The 24,091-nt window shown below is 47.6% G+C and overlaps 1 protein-coding gene across 7 annotated transcripts in view; it reads left to right on the top strand.

The window, feature by feature from the left end:
• SLC24A4 (solute carrier family 24 member 4) overlaps positions 1-24,091 on the top strand; it is a 166,065-nt gene that overhangs the window by 36,835 nt on the left and 105,139 nt on the right. The window contains exons 1-2 of one of the 7 annotated variants that reach the window (XM_073241945.1): positions 17,970-18,425; positions 18,502-18,573. The exons of 4 other annotated variants lie outside the window; for them this stretch is intronic. In XM_073241945.1, coding sequence (XP_073098046.1) covers positions 18,564-18,573 — 10 coding nt within the window. In that variant the 5' untranslated portion in view covers positions 17,970-18,425; positions 18,502-18,563. Of the gene's footprint in view, positions 1-17,969; positions 18,426-18,501; positions 18,574-24,091 lie in introns of those variants that run through there. 2 more of the 7 variants (XM_073241946.1, XM_073241947.1) reach the window with 2 other exon arrangements.

Raw genomic sequence — 24,091 nt, 5'->3', positions numbered from 1 at the left:
ATCAGATAGCTTCTGAATCCCTTATCTCTTGCTTATCCTGCTCTATAAACATCTTGATTTTAGTTCTGCTTTTCAAACAAGCCAAGCTCATTCCTGCCTCAGGGCCTTTGCACTTGCTGCCTCTTTCTCCCACTGGGGTTTTTGCCTGGTTGTCTCCTTTGTATCTTAATATCAATATCACCCTCTGAGAAAGTCTTCTATGTTCACTCCTTTCTTTCTCTTTTGGTTAAAAGCATTGGTTGCTATCTTAATTTTATTTAATTTCTTTATCTCCTCACATTAGAATATCAGTTCTTTGAAAGCAGAAATCATTTGACTTGTCCTCTATTGTGTTCCTGCTCCTAGACAACAGTAGATGCCCATTCATTGTTATATGATTGAATAAGTCAATCAGAATTTTGTGAGATGAGAAATTATGTAAAGGACTTTGCAAAAATCGAAAAGGTTGTTGATGTGTATTATGAGGATTTTGTTTATTTAATAAACAATCAGGTCATGCTTACATTTAGTAGGTATTGGTTTAAATTGCTTCCAAAATATGAACTTACTGTTTATGAAAACCCTTTGAAGGAGGTGGTGTTATTGTCCCCATTTTGCAGATGAGAAAAATGAGGAAGAGTCACTTGAAATACCCAAAGTCACCTAGCTGGGGTGTAAAGAAACTGGAATTCAAACCCAGGCAGGATTCATGTAAAATGTGACATCCGATGAAAATGTGATGGGGAAAGTATGTCTGGGAGTAGCAGTATATCTTTGGAGATGCAGAGGTGTCCCTGGTGAGCCACAGAGTTTACTGCAGCATCTTCCAGAGTGTACCATGGAATTCTAAATCTTGGAGGTGAACCATTGGTAAGGGACATTAGGAAATGTGTATCTTGTGTCCGTTGGAGAGCCATCACCCACATTGACATGATAAAGAGAAATCCTATGGCAGGAACTCTCTCCTGTTGAGCCCAGCATTTCCCAGCTTTAGATGAGCAAGGTGCCCCCCCGAACCCTGCACCCCACTTCAGTAAGACTATGAATAGTCCATTAATTAGTATTTTCTGGAACACATTTTAGGAAATAACATTATACAATAATAATACAGTTTATGTGTATTTTATTTTTCAGTAATGGGATTATAATTTATTGGTTGCTTTGTGCTTTTCTGTTGGGGAAAAAAAAAGTGAAATATAATGACCACAGATTGTTTTTGCAAGCAAAACCCAAGAAATACACCCATCTCTGTAAGATTGTTGAGAGGATGAAACAGCAATAACATATTTGGCTCTTTGGAAAAAGGAAACTGAGCCCTAATCTGAAAATAAGGGTCTGATTTCCTGTGTCCATCCCTGGCCTGTAAGTGCAAGGTTGCAAGGTTTTGCCCTCAAAAGTTCTACCATCTATCTTGGGGAAGTGTATACCCAGTTGTACTGCCAGGCGATGGAAGTAACCAACCTGAGGGCCCTAAATGCCATGGCTGCGTCCTGTATAATACTGTGATCTCGGCTTGAAGCACAGACGGCCTATCGCTGCCACAAGCTGCTGCATTGTGGAGCCCAACTTCCAAACCAGTCAGTTAGGGGAAAAGACATGTAAACACAGTTAACTCTTACTAAAATTTTGGGTACATTTCCTTCCTGTAATTTTGTTATAAATGAATTTTTTAAAAAACACAGCCAATTATATTAGTTTTCTATCCCAATTTTTCTTCTTAGCATTTGATTCATGAGTAAACTTTGATTTATGATCTTTGAAAAGATTACTTTAAAAAAATTTTATTTTGACAAGCTTTACTCATTTCATCTACCCCTACACCCCTGCTTCTGGCAACCACCAATCTAATTTGCTCTCTGTACCTATGAGCTTGGTTTATTTTGTTTCATTTTTTAAATTCCGCATATAAGTGAGATTATACAGAATTTGTCTCTAACTTATCTCACTTAGCATAATACCCTAAAGGTCCATCCACGTTGTTGCAAATGGCAAGATATCTTTTTTTTTTAATGGTAGAGTAATATTCTATTACATATGTAACTCCGGGGAAAATCCTGGGGCAAAATGCCTTTGAAACCGAAATCAGTCAAAGGGAGAAATCTCTCCCATGTCTCTTGTGACCCAGCTGCAGGAAAAAGAACCCCACCCAACCTCTCTGTCCAGATATGCCCTCCTCGCCCTTGTAATTACCTATTGATATGGAGATGGACTACTTCTCTCCACCCCTTGGAAACACCTATTGATTTGGAGATGCACTAAGGCCAGGCGAGAGATTCTATAAATATTGCAGTTTATCCACAGTATACTACATCTTTATCCATTCATCTACTGATGGACACTTTGGTTGTTTCCATATGCTGGCTATTGTAAACAGTGCTGCCATGAACATGGGGGTACAAACATCTTTTTGAATTATCTTTTCATTTTCTGTGGATAAACGCCGAGGAGTGGAACTGAGATAGGGAAGCAGCAGGGAGTAACCCCTGCCCAGTTAGAGTTCAGTGTGGGTCCTGGAGAAGGACAGCTGTCAGGCTGAGGCTTCAGGAATGTAGAGGAATAACAGGATGCTTCAGGTTGAAACAATGTATCCCGCAACCAGGACCCCCTGATGTGGAACAGCCTGCGGACCATAGGTAGCCACATTAGTTTACAATAAGGTGGGGGTAACCTTTACTGAGACAGGTTAAAACATAACTAGCATTCTGGCTGAACCTATAGGAAACTAACAGCTCCCACTGCAACAGGCATAAAACCCTAGACACTGAGACCCCCCAGCAGCAGCCTTGCCCCTCCCTACACCTGTGGGGAGGTCCATACTTTCTCTTACCTGAATAAAACCTTCTCTGTAAATCTCCTACCTTGCTCATTCACGAAGTTCATTATTCAACTCCACGAACAATAAGTACCCCGGCATCAGAATTAACTGGATCATATATGATAGTCTAGTTTTAATTTTTTGAGGAACTTCCATAATGTTTTCCATAGTGGCTGTACCAGTTTACACTCCCACCAACAGGGCACAAGGGTTCCCTTTTTCTCCACACCCTTGGCAACATCTGTTGTTTGTCTTTTTGATAATAGCGGTTCTGACATGTGTGAGGTGATACCTCATCGCGGTTTTGATTTGCGTTTCCCTGATGATTAGCAGTGTTGAGCAGCGTTTCATGTACCTGTTGGCCATCTGTTCATCTTTGGGAAAATGTCTATTCTGGTCGTTGGCCCGTTTTCTAATTGGATTGTTTGTTTTTTTGCAATTGAATTGTATGAGTTCTTTACATATTTTGGACATTAGTTCCTTATCAGGTATGTGATTTGCAAATATCTTCTCCCATTCAGTTGGTTGCCTTTTCATTTTGTCATTGGTTTCCTTTCATCTTCAGAAGCTTTTCAGTTTGCTGTCCTCTCGCTGGTTTATTTTTGCTTTTGTTGCCTTTATGTTGAGAGTCGGATCCCAAAAGTCATTGCTAAGTCCAGTGCCAAGGAGCTTACTGCCTGTGTTTTCTTCTAGGAGTTTTAGGTTTAAGGTCTTATGCTTAAGTCTTTAATCCACACTGAGTTTATTTTTGTGTATGGTGTAAGATATTAGTCTAGTTTAATTCTTCTGCATGTGGCCGTCCAGTTTTCCGAGCACCATTTATTGAAGAGCCTGTCCTTTCCCATTGCATATGCTGGCTCCTTTGTTGTAAATGAATTGGCCATATATGCATGGATTGATTTCTGGGCTCTCTTCTACTCCATTGATTGGTATGTCTGCTTTTATGCTAAAGATTACTTTCTATAATTGTATTATATCCCAAAAAGTGACTGCACCATTAAATAAACTATTTGAGTTGCAAGATTTCTAGGTGGTTTCTAACTTTTGCTGTTACAGTGTTGAGCTAAATGTCTTCTGTGAAAAAGCTTTACCTTTTTTTTTTAATATTTACAGTTTCCTTAAGATACTTTCCTGAAAACTGAATTATTCAGGCAGAGTACATACATTTTTAAGGCCTTTGATCTATCCAACTGCTTTCCAAAAGAATCATCCCAGCTTGCTGTCTGCAGAATATAAAATTCTTTGTTCTTAAACAAATTTTGGTGACCCATTTTTAATTAGAAAAGTCTATTATCCCATGAATATTTTATATCCTTACCATTAAACTTGTTCCCATGTGTCAAAGCAAAAGTTTTGCCGAGAGCCATTCTCTCTCATTTCAAATTGTAACTTCAGTTTTCTGTAAATAACTGATATATTTGTTCCTTATCTGTCTGGGGATTTTGCAATTAGATAGCAAATGCGTATCATGTTATTTAAACAGTCTAAGGAAAGGCCTAATCAGATACTGAGATAGAGCATGGCTGCTTGGGGAGGGGGTTTGGCTTGAGGGGGGGGACATATAAAAGCTGGGTTCTCGGTGTGGGAGTGCATCCTTTCCAGGGTGGGCCTGGGCCAGCATGTGAGACCCCCAGAGGGTCTGTACACAATTCCTTCTGCTCATAATGGAGCTGGTAGAGAATATGAGTTTATTTGTTCCAAGTCATCTACATTTTAATAGCATGTTGAAGGTACCCCTAAAACCTCCAAAGCCCAAAAGGAAAGTCATAAATGCAGGACTTTCAGGCATTTTAACCAGTTAGTGGATGTGTTTGGGACAGAGATGCCTACCCAGTACTTGTAATAATGATTTATATTTCTGCATGGTGTCCAGCGTCCACTGCTGTAACACACTCCCACCCCGCATTCCACCCTTGCAGAAGCCCTGTAGGGGAGAGAGAAAGTGACCACTGGCTCAGTTTGTAGATAAAGCGATGCCCTATTGGACAGGTGAGGAAGTGGCTTCTGGAGAAGTTGAGTGCTCCTTCACTGGGCTCTCTGTCACCCCCACTAGATTTGTATGCCTTTTGAAGATGCCTGTCCCATGACCTGTGTTTGTGGCTCCCAGCATGTTGCTTGTCTTTTGGTTTCATTCATTTGCCAGGGTGACCGAGCTCGTAGGCATCACGTTCAGCTCCTGGATCCACTCTCTTTCCCTTTGTACCCACGAGGCTTCCAGGTCACTGTGGAGCTTCTCTGAGCTCCTACGGCATGCCCGACTCAGCTGCACAGCATCATCCTTGTGTTTCAGAGGACAAGCCATGTCGTGTGTGAAAGCAGTTAGAATAAAGCAGTCAAGCCTTTTAAGTACACATTTGAAGCAAAAGGGAATATTTAATCTTATAAAAAGACATGGTGTTGCCATGCCCCCAGCAAGTGCCCAGCCTCAGCTTTCAGGTGGGAGGCGTCGGCATGGAAAAAGCCACAAGTGTTCATGGCCAAAATATGCCTGTGGCTGTTGAGCATTTTGGGTTTTCCTGCATTTGGCATCACTCTGCACACGTTTCTCATCTTGGGGATGTTGACTGATTATGTAAGAGAACGTTTTTTTTGCCGAAGATAGCATTGAAACTGCAAAAATATTTCCTGCACTAGCTAAAAAATACTTTTAAAAAGATCTTCGGCTTCAGGCATTCTCCTTGGAAAATGTCACAAGGGTAGAGAAGCGGAGTTGGGGACAAGAGGGTGGCTTGGAAAGGTAGAAGGGGGCAGCTTAATTAATTTTCTTAAAACCTTAAGAGCTCAGCTGCATGAATTTCTGGTTGCTAAGTCACAAAATAAAGCAACTGAAGGTTAAATGGAAAGAAAAGAAAGGAGAGACCTTTCAAGGGCGAAGGCAGCACAAGTAGATTTATGCAGCCAGCAGATTTGATCTTTGCCTGATGCTGGGGACAGCAACAAGACAGGCCCTTGCCCTCATGAGGCTACAATCTAGTGTGTGAGGGGCCTTGGGGTCAGGGGGGGAGCACTAGTTAATATTGTATTTGGTGGGAAAACAAAGCAGGGTGATAATTAGGGCAAGAGGGGTGGGGGTGGAGGAAGGCGATGAGCCTAACTTCAGTGGTGTTGGATTCCGGCTGCCCATGGGTCTCCCAGGTAGGAGCAGGCACCAAGCCAGTGGCTGCAGATGGAGGCTGGACTGGGATCTTGCGGGGTGCAGAGATAGCACCTCAGGGGGCACCCTAGGGTCGGCAGGGAGCCTGTGCAGGGCCTGGGAGCTCCGGAATGACTGTGAAGTAGCAAACGCGCGGAACCTGGCGCAGGTGTGGCTCCCTGACCGTGTGATTTGGGCACTGAGGCCACCTGGGACTTTCCTCTCTGTGCTGGGTTGGGCTAAAACAGAAACCCCAGGCCTTTGCTTCCCTGTCCAAGCCTGGTGTGATTCCAGTGGCTCTGGTGTCTGACCTCAGGGGCCTCTCTGTTCACTAGGTGCTTCTCCCTGGGGCCCAGCCTCTCTGCTCCTGCAGCCTCTGGAGAAAGAGCTCCGTGTTCCCCCTCTAAGGTGCCCGAACGCAGGACCCTGCGCAGCTTCCAGGGCTCTGAGTCCTGTGCTTCTCCTTGTCTTACTTTAGTCCTTCCTGCTCCCTCCTCCCAGCTCCCCCAGGGTCAGCCTCCTGCTGCTCAGAAGCAGATGGGGGTTGGGTAGATAAGCCAACTGGGCAGCCACAGGCTGGATTTGGCCCCATTGACGTGTGTTGGGTCAACACGTTTTGCTCAAAAAGTTTTGCAGAATGAATGTGCAAAGCGAGGATGGAGCTCAGGTTAGAATCTACTACGCGTGGGACATTCGGTCAGCAGCCGCTGGATACCTCCGGTATGCCAGGTGCTGTGCCCAGACAGGGTGCTGTGCAAGGAGCGTGCGAGGAGACTGAACTTACTGAACTCTTCTTAGTCAAATCCTAGTTGATGAAACCTGGAGTCAGCTGGTGGTTCTTGAAAATTAACAGCCATGAGGAAGAGAGAAGGAAAACCAAGAAAGAGAAAGTTGCTTGCGTTTTTCAGTCATTTGACTGTCTCCCTCTTTCTGGGTGCTGCTCTGAGATGTGAGGAGCATGAATCAGACTGCTCGGGTCCGTCACCTGGAAGACCAGCCTGTCTCAGCCTGAGTCATGGAGGTAGCAGTAACCAGACAAGAAGACAGAGGGCCAGCGTGGGCCTGAGCACAGAGTCGGGGTGCAGGGGGCTGCAGCCGTGCAGCTCGTGCAGACCTCGGCAGTCTGGAAGGGCGTCTATTCCTGCATGCTGTCCAAACACTGGTCTGTGCATTGGCCAGTGACTGCTGCTTCGCCAGCACCCCTCTGAATTCTAAGGCACTGGACACCTTTACGTCATGTTAAAGGGACAGATTAGTGTGCCTTGCAGCCACCTGAGCCACTTGGCGTTCCCTGACTGCATCTCCCTCAGTGCGTCCTCCGCACCCGCCCTCTCCTCACCCCAGTCTTTCCCAGATCCTCTGTCTGGTGACTTCCACCTCATTCTTCACCAGCCGACTTAAACAGCCACGTCCCAGCAGCCATGTTTCTGACCCCCTCAGGCTGAGTTAGTTACTGTTTTGTTTTTCCACTACTGCTTGCATGATATAATTAGATTATAATTATGGGTGTGTCACATAATTAGCTTATCATAATTAGCTGTCTTTACAGACACACTGTGAGCTCCTCAGCTCCCTGCCCGGCACCCAGCCAGTGTTTGGCATGTGACGGTCCCAAATGTTCACAGAATGGACTGAGTCTTGATGATCATGGTCGCCTCCTTGGGTGACACCCCCTTCCCAAGCAGAGTCCTCTGCGGGGCTCTAGGGGATGGAAGGGGGTGGGAAGGGCAGGAGGAAATGCGAGGGGAGAGTCACAGAGTAGGGGGGTAGGATCCCTGCCCTTGAGGAGGGTAAATGGAAGAGGCGGAGCACAAACAGTTGTCCATAAACATTCGGGATGAACAAGCGTGTATGCAGACAGCACCTGTGGGGGCATAGGGAGGAGACGGGACAGTGTGTCTGGGCACCAGCAGGTGACACGGGCACAGAGCCTTCCACTCACTTCCGGAGGTCTTGCCCATCACAGGAGACCGCGATTGGCGGGAGGGACGGGCTTGAATGAGCCCTTGCTGGTCGTCTTTGCGCGGCTGCTGCCACCTCCTTCGTGTCTCATGTCCCTCATCACCCAGAGGAACTCAGAGCCTCGCATCTGCCCTCTCCAGATGACACACTGCACTGTGTCCAAGATGGCTTTGGCTGCTGCTTGAGTGTGTGCAGTGGAATTTCAAACGGTATTGGCAACAGTCTAGGCGCTTCATAGATGTTTGTTGAATGAAGCTCCTCCCCCAACCTGGCCCAGCAGCTGCTTACCTTCCCAAATGCACCCCTTTTTCCCTGCCTTGTGCCTGACCCTCCTCCCTCACGAAGCCCCCAGGATCCCATGGTCTGAACTAGGCCCACCACTGTCTGTCACCACTACTGTCTTGGGGGGTGCCCAGCGTGTTGCCTGGCACACACTGGCACTCACCAGGAGAATGTTTGGGTTAGTCTAAATCTACTTGGCAGGCTGTTGGAGCATCCATGAGGTTGGTCTGCAGATCACGTGGCTCTTGAAATACAGTGATTCCAAGGCCTGCTGTTGTCCTAGTGGTTCTTGTTTTGGCTCAAGCTTCTGAATAGACTTGTCACTCACACTCAGGACCTTCATATCTGGATGGGCTGACCCAGGTGGGCTTATGTTGGCACCCCCACGCCCCTTAGCCCTGGCATGTAGGAGGAGGATGAGATGGGTGCTGGTTTGTGGTTCTCCCACCCTCCTGGGCCCTCCTGGGCTCCGCCCTCTGGCACATCTTACCCTGTGCCTCCCCTGTGCCTCACTGGTGACTGACATCCCTGCTCTGGGAACTGTAGCTGCTCACCCCTTGGTGGGTCCCCAGGGTCTGTAGCTCAGGGGGAAGGCTCGGTGGAGGACTGAGCCAGTCTTACTTCCCAGGGTCCTAAAGTCCCCTGGATCGGGTGCAGTGTGAAAGGAGGTCCCAGGCAGGTTGGAGATGATTACAATAGCAGCTTCTATTCATTGGCTACTTACTATGTGTCCTCCACTGTTTCTGGAATTTCATGTATATTAAGTATTGATTCTTTTTTTGTCTGCTTTTTTGTCTTTATTTTTTTAGCTTTATTGTGATATATTTGACACACTCAACTTCACCTATTTTAAGTGTACATTTAAGAAGTTTGGTAATTGTGTTTGGATATGTAACCTTGCTACAATTAAGATGTCGAAATTTCCTTGACTCCAAAAATTTCTTCCTGCCCATCTGCATTCAACCCCTCCCTGACCCCTAGCGCGAAGCAATCATTGATCTGCTTTCTGTCATTACATTTGTGCCTTTTCTAGAACTTCATGTAAAAGAAATCATACAGTATGTAGCTTTCCTCTTTGGCACCTTCCATTTAGCATGATATTAAGATCCACCGTATGATGCGTGTATAAATATCGTATAGCTGCTGTTTACCAAGGGTCAACTTAAGTTTGAAGGCTTACTATGTGCCAGGCACTGTTATAAATCCTTCACATACATAACTGGTTTAATTTGCACAGCCTTTTGAGGGGTAGTAGGCATTATGTAGTCCCATTTTGCAGATGAGGAAGTTGAGGCACACTGAAGTAGGGAGGCAGGCTCGCTGCCTGCCCCACCCCCTGGACATGCTGCCCAGGTGCTCGTCTCCTTGGCCTTCACCTGGGAGGACCAGGGTGTCCCAGCATGGTGGGGTTGCCACAGATGCTCGGAACAAACACAGCTCTGGTCCCTGGCTCAAGGGACAAGGTCATGGCAGCTGGGTGCAGCCAGGAACATGTGCCGGTGGCAGAAATGGGATAGACTGGTGGGTGTCAAGTTTTCCTAGAGTGTCACGCTCAGGGCTGCCCTCTGACCTCAGTACTCAGGGTGGACTCTCCTTGCCCAGAGCTCATCCCCTCCCCTCTGGCTTGGGGCTTAGAAATGAAGCAGTGGGCCAGCACAGCCTTGGGACATCTCGGGGCTTGCTCGGATGACAGAATCCACGCAGTGGGAACCTTTGATGAGCCTGTTGCTGTGTCCCTCACCACCTGGGTCCCATCCCCCCACAGCCTAGGTTAAAATACGGGGGTGTCCCCTCCACAAACACATCTATTTAAGACTTGCCCTTATGTTGCTTTTTATGGATAGGACAGGGGTGGAGGGGCCCAAAGCCAGAGTTGCTGTTTGTGTTCCTTGAATCTCTTTTTGTGGTATCTGTCTAGGTATTGAAAACTCTTAAAAAAAAGAAAAAAGAAAAACAAAAGGTTACACATAACTGAGGTATAATCCCTCTGTTGTCTGGATAACAAGGATTGTGGTTGTGGTGGTGATAATTCTCAACTTATAATTTCATAAGTTTTCACAAGCATTGTCTTGAGATTTTTAAAAACCCTGGAGTGGGCAGAGAATGGGTGATTAATTCTGTTTCTTTTCAACCCAAGGCTCAGAGAACGAGAACCTGAGTTACTTGGTTGGAGTCACACAGCCGGCAAGCGGCATGCCGATACTAGGTCTGGACCTCTGGCTCCGGGTTCAGTGCCTTCTCAGCCCCTCTGTGAAGCCCCCTTCCTGGCTTCAGTGGGGAACATGCTTTCCATCCTCCTTTGAGTTGATGGGTTCCTAGGAGTGGCGTGAGGGAGCAGGTGGATGTGTAGGAGACTGTCGGAAATTGAGGGTCCTCATCTGTCACTTGAATGCCTTCTGCAGCAGCAGGAAGAAATGACAAGGCATGCCCAGGGCCCTGCTAAGTCACAGGCCAGGAGGTCTGTCCTCTGAGACTGGTCATGAGAAAGCAGGAGTGTGACCGATGCCTGGGCCTGAGCTCTGTGCCCGTCACAGCCCAGAGAGGGGGACTTACATGTCCAGGGGCTATAGAACTCTTGCTATGTGCTGGGGGCTGCTCTAGTAGAGTGCTGTGTTAACTCACTCAGTCCTCCCCACAAGCCAGAAAACCAGGTAGAGTGAGGTCAAGGTTGCTCAGTCAGTGCAGAGCTGGGGTCCCAGGTCCCTCCTCCAGATGTGCTCTTAGCCTCAGACCATTAGCAGGGCAATAGGACGGAGATTTGTTTCTCTCTGGCTCAGCCCCAGCCGATCCCAGAAGATGATGAGATCTGAGGTAGTGGGCTGAACTGTTCTGCCAAAAAAAATGAACCAGAATGACAGGGTACCAGCAGGGAAGGTAGCTCTCCATAGGAGAATCAGAGCAGGAGAAAGAGGGTCGAAGCCAGTCAGGGGGTTGCCCATCCCGCAGAGAATTGTCAGGTGGTCCAGAGTAGAGCGCACTGCTCCCCCTCAGGTGGTGCTTGTACTCTGTTACACCAAGCTGTCCATCACCGGCTGCCCCTGAGGGGCTTTGTGGGCTGGGGTGCTCCGGAGGGATGGAAAACCAGGCAAGGTGACGTTGCACTGCGGGGCAAAGCAGAGGAAAGGTGGCGTTTGCTGCCCGTGAGGGGCAGGCAGGGGAGAATGATGCTTCCAGAGGAGCGGAAACTCAAGCATGCAAGCACTGGGAGAGTTGTCAAAGTGTATTTTTGAAAAAGTTAACATAATTTCCATACAAATCGACAGCGAGCATGTGTCAAAGACTTAATTTAACTCATTAATGAGGGAACCAGCAGGATTGCCAAAGCTGGTTCCAGGAAAGATGCAGGAGACAGACGTCTCATGAGGGGAAGGAGGCTGGAATCTGGTTCCTGAGTGAGATCCTAAGTCTGGGCATCCTGCAGGGCAGTGAAGCACCACCTGGGGATTGTCTTTTATCCCTCCAGACACAAACAAGTGGCAATTTACCCATTTCCAAGTTTAACTCTTCTTTCACAAGTCTGAGGCAACTCAAGGAGGAAATGATCAAAGTGACAGTCTCAGGAGAGCCAGACCCTCTGCTGGGCAGGTCAGATGACGCTGTGGTGTGACATTGAAAGGACCACAGACCACCATCTGCCTTATTTTGGAGTTATGGATGATTTTTTATCTCTAAGTCTTTAGAGACATCTGGAGAGAAGTTCTGAATTTCCTATAGTAGATGGGTCTGGGACTCTAGTGGTTCTTTAAGTATTAAAGGACACAGGCTCACGGTCCTTTAAAGGACGTCCTACCATTAAAAGTATTGGATTGAAAATGCGCATCACCTCTGCTCCTTCCCAGAGTCTCGTTATGAGATCAGTAAAAGGTTTTTATTAAAAAAAAAAAAAAGACGAAACTATTTTGGAAGCTGGAAAGCGAAGTGTAAGCAGTAAGTCGTCCTGCGAGTTGGGGAGTGGGGGGTGAGAAACGGTGTGGCTGAAAACAGGAGGGTCGGTGGGAAGCCAAGGAAGCAGTTTGGTGGCCTCTCTGTTTCCCTCCCCAAGTTAGCCCAACCAGACTACCCTTCCCCACCCCCACTGGCACAGAAAATGAGGGTTTACACTTTGGAGGCAGGGAAACAAAGGGCCTCTGGAGAAGAGGGATTAGGAGGTTTACAACCTGGATGGAGACCCACAGCTGCCTCCTGCACTCACCTTCCAAGAAGCCAGCTGCCAATACTGTACCCAGCGGGAGGATTCTGGAAAGTTCTTCCCTGGGGGCTCTGATCGGCCTCTGAGAAAAGACCTGAAGACCCTGACCTCCAGAAGTCCCACTGAAACAGCCTGATGGCCCTGTGACTGAGGCCACCAGCCTCACCCAAATGTCCTCCAAGTCCAGGCAGTTTTTCCTGCCTCTCCCATGAGCCCAGATGACCAAGAATCACCTAGTGTCTCAGGAGAGGCCTGACTTTGCAAGTCAAACAGAAGAAAAGCAATTTGGAGGCAACCAATTCTGCAGGGAGGGAGCAGGCACATATTCCCAGGATGAAAGTAGACTTTATATTGCATCTGTAGTGTTCTTGCCAGGATGTTTGGTATAGGTGCAAACATGAGGACACAGATGAATCCATATGTGGAGTGGTCTACAAGAAACTGCTGCTGGGGCTTCAAAGACATGAATAAAAAGAAGAAAGAGGTTAGCTTTACTCTAGAACAAAGGAGAGGAAGACATGGCCACCAAATGCAATGATTGGACCCATTTTTTTCTTCCCAGAATTGGAAAGAAAAAATATTTGCAAACCACATTTTGGGGACAATTAGAGAAATCTGAATATGAGCTGTATGTGAGATGTTATATCAAGATTAAATTCCTTTTTATTTATAACAGTGTTGTGGATAGGAGCAGGGTTTCTCAACTTTGCCACTATTGACATTTCAGGTCAGATAATTCTTGTGGTGGGAGCTGACCTGTGCCTTCTAGGGTGTTTATCAGCATCCCTGGCCTCTGCCCATGAGATTCTAGGAGGATCCTCTGCAAGTCTTGCTAACCAAAAATGTCTCCAGGCATTGTCATTTGTCTCCTTGGGGAAGGAGGTGCTAAAGTTCCCTTGGTTGAGACCCATTGGTATGGAGAATATTCTTGTTCTAAGGAGAAAGGTACTGAAGTATTTAGGGCTGAACTTCATAATATCCACAGTGTACTTTCGAATGGTTTAGCAAAACAAATGTGTGGTGTAGAAAAGTGAATGTGGCAAATATTAATCGGTTAGTCTAGGTAAAGGGTGTACATGGGCATCCATTGCATTATTTACATTTAGGTTCGAAAAGTCTCTGAGTAAGTTAACATAAAAAATTTGCAAGTGAGAACCCACAACTCAACTATTCTTTGAGTGAAGGACTCAAAGAATAGTTAAAGATTAAATCGAGAAGTCTCCCAGATATGGGGCAAAAAGAAATCAAGGAACAGGAGCTGCCTGAATCTACCACAAATTGACTGTGACTCTGGGGAAGTCTCCTTACCTCTGCGGATTTTAATTTCTTCGTCAGGAGGATGGAGCCCATCATTTCTGTCCTGCCTACTGCACAAATCTAAAAGGCAGTTGTTCTCCTTGTTATTCTAGACATTTCTGTCTCACAGATAGCTACTTTCCGTGAACGGTGTTCATGTACTTACTGCCCTGATTGCATTAGTTCACCCCTCTACTATTCATTTGAGAAACATTACTTGAAAATACTCACATAAAGAAAACATACTTTTATTAAAACAGGAGAGAAAAAGAATTAGAAGATGAGGTCAAAAAGTCCAAATTCAGAATAATGTTCTAGAAAGAGAAGACAGAAAAAATGGAGGGGGGAAATCATTTGAGAAAAAAAAAAATTCAAGAGATGTTCTTGGAATCAAATTTCCAGATGAAAGGCCCGTTAAGTCTTTAGCAAAATGGATGAAAATGGGCCTCACTAAAGCTTACCATTGTGAAATTGTCCTGTGTTTAGAAAAGGGTCTAAAAGATTCCAAATGAAGCGAGCAAGGTCACATACAACAAGGGCCTCGACCTAGAGCAGCAGCAGCCTTCAATGCTGGAATACTGCAGAATAAACCCTTAGAAAGTCCTAGAACAAGAAAGTTGTTCCAGCCTAGAATTCTCTATCCTACTGAGCCCCTAATCAACTCTGAGGCCAGAATAAAGACATTTTCCCACATGAAAGGTCTCAAATGTATCTCAATCTCAGTGGCTTTGAAAATCTACACTCATTTCACACTCTTGGGTCTGCTTCTTGGGCAGCCTTTGGGGCTTGGCTCAGTGTGCCCGAGTGGTGCTGGCCCTTTCTTGGTCACCAAGCCAGGGAGCACACACTCCTGGCTGTGTTTGAGAGTGCAGAGTTCACCGTCCGGATGTACCGTGTAATCTGGTGCCTTGGAGACAGTGTTTTGCGGCAAAGCGTGCCTGGGCTTCTAGCACCCAAGGATCCAGCTCGTGGCTCAGTCCCTTGGAGCTTCATCAAGGTCTTGGCCTTGCCAAACTTACTTTCTCATCCAGAGAGTGGTTATGATGTTGACCTCCAGGTTTCAAAGACGTGGATGGAACAGTACCTATTATATTATATTTGCATCTCATCAAGCCCTGGGGAAGAGAGGGGGTCATTTTATTTTAAGAAAAACTTGTCCTTGGAGGCCTCCGGAGGAGAAGGGCCTCACACAAGTCCGTGAGGAGTTAGAGTGAGCTGAGCCAGCCCCCCAGGAGCCTGGCTGTGTCCGCCAGTGGTGGGCTGCATGCCCCCTTTGCCTCTTGTTCTATAGTCACTTACCAACATGCCTTGAGTGTGAGTGTCCTTTGGCTCTGAGATAATTATTCTCTTTCTGGTTCTATCAGAAAAACTCCCTACTGGGAATAAGGCTGGGGAAGAGGCCAGTCTCCACACCCCATGGACTTGGAGGATGCGGACAGTGAATGCCGTGGGTTTGGTTAGTCACACATCAGACCTTTCTGCCGAGAAAGAACACCCTTCACTTGGCTGTGTGTGTATGTGTTTAACCATGTTTTGTCTTATTGTTTTTCAAAAACATGGAAAATTTCAAGCACATATACAATTAGAAATAATAGTATAATGACTCTCTCCACACTTATCCATCACCCAGATTTGTGGCCAGTCCTGTTTTATCAGTACCCCTCTACCTACCCCTTCCCATATTATTTTAAAGCAAATTCCACATGTCATGTGCGGTATCATTAATAAATCAGTGTGTATCTCTAAAAGACTTTTTTCTCTTAAATGACATAACCACCATTACTACATACTGCAATTGCACCTGAGAGATATCTGATTTTATTCTTTATTCAACCTGGACCTGGGTCTCTACGGCCTCCTTGGGAAAATGAGGCTTAAGCCAAAATGCAGAGAGAGCTCAGGAGGTTCTTGGTTCTCTGTTCTTCCCCAGGCCTGGGCCCTAGAGATGGAAGAGCAGTTTCAGGGACCATCAAGAATGCTTTTGGACCTACGTGAGTTTTATGTCACATTTCCCAAAGCAGGCAGGGCCGCTGTGTCACATACCTGTCTCCTTCCAGTGGAGAGGGGTGGGGTGTGGTTCCCAGTGAATAGAGAAGACAGATGCTCAGAGAGCCCTCACGTGGTGAGGGGTGGGTCAGGACCAAACCTAAGATCACCTTGAAGGACCCGGGTCCCTGGGAAGGGGGGCATCAAGTCACAAAACTAATCCCCATAAATGGAAGCTTTTCTGTACAGGTGTCCTCCCACACCCAGGCTGCTCCCATAAGCGGGGCCTGGTGGGTGGGCACCGCATCCCTTGTGCCTGGTTTCCTGAGGGCTTGGGTGTCCCAGAAAGAAAAGTGCTCCTTGCAGCAACCCCCAGCTCCATCTTCCCGGCTTCACCCTCAGCATCACCAGCTCTTGCCACATGTTCTCATTATGCTCATCCTTTGAGAGCCAACTCTGAATTTAAATTTGTGCTCTCAGTATATCGAGTCTTAGAAAGTAGGACATTTCAACATCCTATGACACAAAATTAGGGGAGCTTTGAACCCTGGGTGCAGTGTTTCACAATTGGCTTGTTTACCCTACTTTTGTTAATAGATCTTTAGTTCTCTGTAAACATTTGCTCCTATCTTTTGGTTTTATTAAATTTTGAGCTGCACATATGTTTTTAAGTCCTCTGGGTAACAAAAAGTCAACGGATTATAGAGTACATTTTTTCATTGTTTGCCAGCCTGTGGAGTTACAACAATAACTTAAATCTGATTAGAAATGAGGTTGTGACATGCTCCACGCCTCCCCAAGATCTTCTGGCAATAAGACCAGCAAAACATGAGAAATTAAACCAATGATCAGGGTCCCCTCAAACAGTTAGAACTTTCAACCATGTTCCTTTCTGAAGATTGGAATTGGTAGGATGAAGTATAAGTCAACTATTTATGTCTGTCAGTGAGCTGAGCATCTCTAGAATAAGTTCGTTGAATTGTTTGTCAAGAGAAATTTTGGAAGAGGCCACTTCACACCTGCTGAAATGGCTATGTTAAAAAAAAAAGTATTGGGAAAGATATGGAGAAATTGGAACCCTTGTATACTGCTAGTGGGAGTGTAAAATGGTGCAGTTGTTGTGGAAGTTTGGAGGTTTCTAAAAAAGTTAAATAGACTTGCCATGTGACCCAGCATTCCACTTCTAGGTAGCTACCCAAAATATTTGAAAACATATGCTCAAATAAAAACTAGTATGCAAATATTCATAGCAGTATTATTCATAATTGCTGGGAGGTGGAAATAACCCAAATGCTCATGAATTGATGAACAGATAAACAAATTATGGTATATCCATGTGATGGCATATTACTCAACCATAAAAAGGGGCAAAAACTGATACATGGTATGGCATGGAAGAACCTGGAAAACATGATGCTAAGTGAAAAAAGCCAGAAACAGAGGGCCATATATTATGGGACTGTGTTTATATGACACACCCAGGATGGGCAAATCCAGAGAGACAGAAAGCCAACTGGTGGTTGTCAAGGACTGTGGGAGAGGGGAGATAGTGGGAGGGACTGGTCAAGGGGTAAGGAGTTTTATTTTGCGGTAAAGAAGCTGTTTTGCAACTAGATGGATGTTGCACAACATTGAGAATATACTAAACACCACTGAAATGGTTAATTTTACATAAATTTTCCCTCTATTGAAAAGAGTTTGGGTTCTTGTGGCACACTATTATTCTACTCACCATGAGGCCAAATACGTGAGTTGGGGGGGGATCTGTAAGTGGGGTGGCCCAACTAACTGTGGTTCAGTGGATAGGAGAGCAGGCTCTGCAGGGAGGCCGATGTGTGTTCAAAACCTGACTTCCCCAAGCTGTGTGATGTTGGGTAAGTTAGTTCACCTCTCTGAGCCTCACTTCCCTTATCTGAGCATGGAGCTGCAATAGTGCCTACCTCACAGGGCTGCTGAGGAGACAGAGCTCATAAGGTGAGCCATGAATGGGTTCAGGCTGGCACCTGGGGCATGCCACTATTTCAACTCCCGTTTCCTCTTTTGCAAAGCTAAGAGTGAGAACCCTGCCTGGCACCCCCAGATCATGGGCAAGAGGGTGCCGGGGCAACACCAAGCCTCTCTGTGTGCTCTCAGGCCGCAGAGATGGGGTGGGGCACTAGAAGGTGTTGGTTTTCCTTTCCCCTGTGACCCATCCGTTGCACACAGGAGGGTGGAGCTGACCAAGGCCCCAGAAGCTCTTTGCCAGGTGGGCGGGTCTGTACCTGTCCCACTCCTGCTGAGAGGTAGCAGGTGTCCCCTGTCCTCAGCTGGGCACACAGGTTTGTTCAGGTGTGGATTATCCTCCCAGTGCCCACGTCAGCTGGTTAAGCCTGCTTTGACTCAGGTGCCGCAAGAGTTTGAGGGTTCCTGGGCTCAAGATCTAAGCCACTGCTTCTCAGTTGCCTCCCAGGGGACATTTGGTAATCTCTGAGACAGTTTTGGTGTCACAACCCTGGAGGAGGGATTTTTACTGGCATCTGGTGAGTAGAGGCCTGGAGACTGCTAAATTTCCTGTGGTACACAGGACAGCCCTGCAGACAAAGGACAGCCTGTGCTAGAACATCGGTCCTGCTGAGGCTGAGATCCTGAAGCTTAGTGATCTGCTGCAAGGACAGGTTTATGATGCTCTGGGAAACTCTGCAGAGGAGACCGTCCTGCCTGCTGTGTGTACTTCTTTACTTATCTCACCAGCGAAGCAGGCATCTCCCCGCTTCATGGATGAGAAAAGTTAAGACTCAGGAGGGGTGAGTAACTTGTCAAGGGACTCACAGCTTCCAAGTGGCTGAGCTGGGCTTTAAACTTGGGTCTGTCTTACTCCAGAACCTGTTTCCTTAACTGTGCATCAGGAAAACACCGTGTCCAGGCTACCTTATGAGGACCAGATGGAACAAGGTATGTTTTTTTATTTAGACCGGCATCACTCAGTGCGACTTCTTGCTTGGAAGCTGTGTAGCATGGTCCTTGCTAACAAGGACGTAGTGTGCAAGGGGCCCGACTTTGAGGCAGATGAGTGCCGTCCACGGAGCTAAGGACCAAGAGTCAGGAGGAGAAGTTTGTCCCCAGACTGAGGAGGTGCTGCCTGAGCTGAGTATGAGATAAGGAAGAGGGAGTTGGCAGGTAGGAGAGAGCAAGGGTGTTCTGAGTAGATGGAGCAGCATGAACACAGGGATACCAAAGGGTGTGGAGCTGCGGTGGAAGCTAAACACTGACCGACCTGGCTTGGGAGGCCCAGGGTGACTGGACAGGAGTGGCTCTGGGGGACGGGACTGTGCACTGTATGGAAGGACCAGGGCCTCTTCCCGAGGGTGAGCTGGGAACGACGGGTCAGGGTGGCTTTTAGATCAGCCATTCTCCTCCTCATGGAAGACGGTCCTGCAGGGTGATGGGCCGGGTTGTCACATAGAAGGCTTCCGGCAGTGACGTCGGTCTGAAGCAGTGGGGACAGAGGGAACCCAGATCAGAGGCAGGAGGTGAACTGGTGGCCCTTTGTGGTGGGTTTCTGGAAGAGGGAGAGGACCTACAGTCATCCCAGGTTTCTAGCTTGGGTTAAAAGGGGTGTCGGAGTCCCACCTAAGAGGGAGGCTGCAGCAGACATGCAGCTGGGCCGGACCTCAGGAGAGGGGGTGCGCCTGCAGACTGGGGGCTGCCCTCCACTCTTGCTGGAGACTCAGCCATGTTACTGCGGACAGAAGCCCTTCACTCTTTCACTGCTCTGGCAAGTTCCCTGGTAAGAATACGTAGGCGACTGTTCTGTCTGTACACTGCCAATAGACATTTAGGTTGTTCGAGCTAGTGGGAGGGAAGCTGGGAACATGTTTAGGTGCCTTCTGGGGGACATGGGCTTTCGTCTCTGTTACATACGTAGGAGTAGAATTTCTGGGTCATGAGAATGTGCTTGGATGCCTTTCATGCTCAAGGCCGGATAGTTTTCCAAAGCCAACCACTGAACATTCCCACCGGAATGTACAGGTGTCTCTCGTTTTCATATCCCGGTCAGTGGGCCTCTGCTGGTATCTTGTGACCTTCATATGCATTTCCCCAAAGGTGAATTGTTCTGAGCACTTTCACATGTGGTTATTGGCTATTTGGACTGTTTAGATATCTTTTCCCCCATGATGTGTCTAATAAGTCTTTGTCCAATTTTATATTAGATTCTTTTTCTGATTTGTACCCAAGTCCTTTGTCAGATGGGCACTGCGTTTCATTCTCACTCTCTTACTGGTGTTCTAAGAATGAAAGCTTTTAATTTTAGTGAATTGAAGTTAATGACAGTAATGAAGGAAATGTCTTTATTAAAAATAGAGCAAAGTGATATCTTAGAGGAAGCTTAGTGCTGTGGCTAGTGTGATTTTGAAGGGAATTAACATCCCTCTGGTTTTGTGAGAGGAGGAGAGGGCTGGGGAGTGGATCTTGTATCTTAGATCTTCAATTATTGAAAAGGTCCCCAGTCTGTCTTTAAAAGGGGGTGCCATCTTCCTGGCTTCTTGGGGGTGTCCACAGGATCCAGGGAGTTCACAAGTGTAAAAGGGCTTTGCACAGAGCTGTGGGCATTGTTCCCAGAGGTTCTGGTCAGAATTCAAAGGCGGAGATGAGGCCCAGAACCCACATCCTCTCTGGCTTCAGGGGCAGGCCTGGGGGACAGGGGCAAGGTTGGGGCTTCTGGAATAACCTAGGAGGGAGAGGATCAGGCCTGGGCCTAAGCCGGATTGAGCAAACAGGGTACGTCTGCCCTCTCCTCCTCCTGGGGTCTCCCCACTCCTGTCTCCTCCAATCCAAGGCCTGAGAGCCCTTGCCTGGCAGCAAAGGAGCTCTGGAGAGAGACTAAGGGGTGTTGGCTGGCCTGGATTCCATTTTTGCCATCTTAGGTGCTCAGTCTGATGAGGCTCAGGGCTCCTTCTACAAGGGCCAACAGTCATGCTTGAAACCCACATTCCTACTGCTCACACACATCTCCCACCACCTCCCCATCGCATGCTATGCCCCAGCCACCCTGACCTTTCTGTCCCATGAACACCTCGCCACTTCCTGCCTTTGCCCACACCGTGCCCTTGGCTGAAAGTTCTTCTCCTAGTCTTTACATTGTCCAGATCTCTGCTCTCTGTCTGCCTTCCATGGTGGCCCTTACCCACCCCACCCTCACCTGCTGTGTTCTCTTCCTGGAGAAGCTGGGTCACATGACAGTGCTGGGATAAGGGCCCCTCTTCCCCACCAGCAGACTCAAGGGCACGGACTTCACCTTGTTCGCTGCATTTCCATGGACTCTGATTGTGCCTGGGCCTATAGTAGTAGCTCACAAACACTGAAGGCAGCGGTCACAGACAGTCACTTGACATGAAAAAGTGGGTCCTCCAAACTGAGGGTGGCCCAGGGTGGCAATGATGGGGACACGGGACAAATTCCCTGGCCAGAGGTGAGAGCACCTCGCATTCCACCACTGCCCTGTGTCCTCGTTTAAAAGAGAACTAGGGAGGATTCTGAGCTCGGAGGGCCAGGACGAGTTTCCTAGGAGGTGGCCAGCCGTGCTTGCTTATCCTTTATAATCCGTGGGCCTTGGTCAGTTCTGAGGGAAGGGCTGGCACTTGGCCACATTTTCCTGGCCTCAGGCACACTCTTCCCTGAGAAGGCTGCTTTCTGTCCTCCTCAGAGCCTCATGTTGCCCACAAAGGCACCAGTCTGATGCCAGGCTCAGAGGAGTACAGGATGGCCCTGTGCCTAGGGTGGGACAGGTGTCCGTGCAAAGTGGTGTTCAGGTGCCCAGGCAGATGCTGTCAAACAACCGATGTGCAATTTTGTTTTCCATGCTCTGCCCAGCACCAGAGGCACTGCTTCTGACATGACTTTGCTTGGTCTTTTATCCTTTTAGGCTAGTGACTCACAACAATGCCTGCATATTGGAATCACCTGGGGAACGTCTAAAAATTCTAAAACCTGCTGGGGTCCCCTCTGCTCCCGACACTAAGATGTCATCACCTGGGTTGTGGCCTGGGCACCAGAACTTTTAAAACTTGCCCAAGTTATCTAAGGCTGAGGGCCTTCATGTTAGGCAGTCATGGGTATTCTTTAATTCTGCCTTCCAGAAATCTGTAGGAAAGCCGATAGGTTATTTTTAAATGTGCGTAAGTTCTTAAAACAGACTGTGCCTTATGGTATCAACTCCTATCTACAACCTTGTCTGTTACTTGAAGTGTATCGTCAGCTCCTTCGCTGAACATTTCCAGTGCCTCTTTGAATCCTCTAGACCCCTTCCTGCCTGAGGACCTCTGTGCCCACTCTTCCCTCTTTCTGAGCTTTCATCCCAGGTCTTCATACGGCAGGACCCTTGGAATCTTTCAGGGCCCAGCTTAAATGTCACCTCCTCAGAGAACCTGTCTCAGATTCTCTAGTCTCGAGTCACTCTCTCCCCAGTCACAGGCTGTCACCTCACCCTTCACAGCCCCAACTGCTGGGATCACCCTGTTGTTGCCAGCTGCTCTGCTCTGAAATGTAAGCCCTTGAGAGTCCCGCTGCCCTGTTTGCTGCTGGGTCTCCAGGCCTGGCGCGTGGGCAGCACCTACCAAATGCTTCTTGAACACAAATGGTGTTGAATGTGCATCTCAGGCATCTGCAAGCACTTTGAGCACAGGCCCAAGGGCTGTGTCCCTTTGAGGCCTCTTGCAGTGCCTGGCACCAGAGTAGAGATAAGAGTGCTGCAGGAATGGAACTACATTCATCGACTTGTTATATCATTAAACATATAAACAAAAAAGACCAGTCTTTTAGCATTTGCACCAGGTTATTGCAGAGGTAAGAGGACATGAAGTAGGTTGCAAAATAGCAATACACAGCTTTACTTTGAGGTCATATGAATATTGTATAACAATAGATAAAGATATAGGCCAAAAATTGAGGGGTAATCTCTGGGTTGAAAGATTGTCAGGAATTCCGTTTTCTTTATGATTTTTATGTTTTACAAAATTTCTACAGTAAATGTATTTCCTATAACCCAAAATATTTAACTTTAAAGAGGGAGATTTCTGTTTCTCAATGCTTTGAATACAGTGGTTTAAGCACTCTGGCTTGCAAAAAAAAATACATATATATGTAGTGAATCCTCTAAACCCCTTCCTGCTTAGGGCCTCTGTACTGTTCCCTCTCTCTGAGTGTGTGTGTGTGTATGTAAAATATGTAAAATAAGCCCTTCTGGCTCTGAAGGCTGACAACGTGGCTGTGCAACTTGATAGCTCTACCTTAGGCAAATTAACCTCTCTGAGCTTCGGTTTTCCCATCTGCTAAATGGGGATAATTATAGTCTCTGCCTCCTAGGTATGGTAAGGATTAAGTATGTTAATATAGAACTTTCCCTGGTGCGTGTGTGTTGGTGTCTTCAGTGCTACTCAGGCACTAGGCTAGGCACTTGTAGGTACACTATCTCAATCATTTAATCCCCCAAACAGACCTGTGAGGTCGGTGGAAGCAGAAACTGAGGGAAGTAATGTGTAACATGCCGCTGATTGCTGTCTGAACAGGATTGGGGATTCAGGTTCGACCTGCCTCCTCAGGAAGCCGTGGGTTTGGCCACTGGCTCTACGTGGAAACAAAAGGATTGGTCAAATCCCATACATCAGTCCTGGGGCAGAGAATCCTCCTTAGAGAATCCTGTACCCTGGAAATGGCCCTAGGAGTTTCTTGATCTGACTCGGAGGATCCTGCCTTGGGTGCTGTGCCCTCCAGTGGCTAATACGAGAAGTGCACCCCTCTCCAGGCCAGGGCGTGACAGAGCCCTGAATTCCGAGTGGGAAAGTCTACAACAAGGCCGCTGCTCTTCACCCACAAGCAGTGAGGCCCCAGGCTGCGTTCCCACCGTCCCAACGTAGCCTTGGCCCCCGCCTGCCCTGACCGGATCACTGCAGTACTCTGCGTGCCTGTCTCCTTCCCCTAAGTGGTCCCTGATGTCGTCTCCCAGTCATCTCAATAACCAGTAAATATGTTCTTGTCACTTTCCCACCTGAAGACCCCAGGGGTGCTCATGGCAGGGGAGAGACCTGGTGATTATTGAAGGTCCGGCTGAGCTGAAAGCTTCCATGTGAGACTCTCTGCCACCCCCACTTCCCACCTCCCACCACTGGCCTCACTTTTTGCCCTTCCCCTGCCCTCCCCCAAGTGGTGCCCACACCTCGTGTAGATCCTGGAGGGCCCCAAGAGAAATGGAACTTGGTTTGGCACGACAGCTAGGGAAGGCAGCTGCACAGGTGCCATGGATGTAAGACAGTGTCCTGTGTGTTGGAGGCTGTGCACGTGCCCCCACCCGCCTGCCGGGAATGCCCTTCCCCCTCTGCCTCCAGACACACACCGCGAGGCCTTACAGCGCAGCTTGAGCTCCCTTCTTGGGCGGAGCTGCCGCTAGGCACTCCAGGCAGCACGCATTGCTTTC

This window comes from Manis javanica, chromosome 8 (genome assembly GCF_040802235.1).
Source record: "Manis javanica isolate MJ-LG chromosome 8, MJ_LKY, whole genome shotgun sequence".
In the NCBI taxonomy this organism is placed as follows: Eukaryota; Metazoa; Chordata; class Mammalia; order Pholidota; family Manidae; genus Manis; species Manis javanica.
The sequence above is the reverse complement of the archived record's forward strand: the minus strand, read 5'-3'. Positions and strand labels throughout refer to the sequence as shown.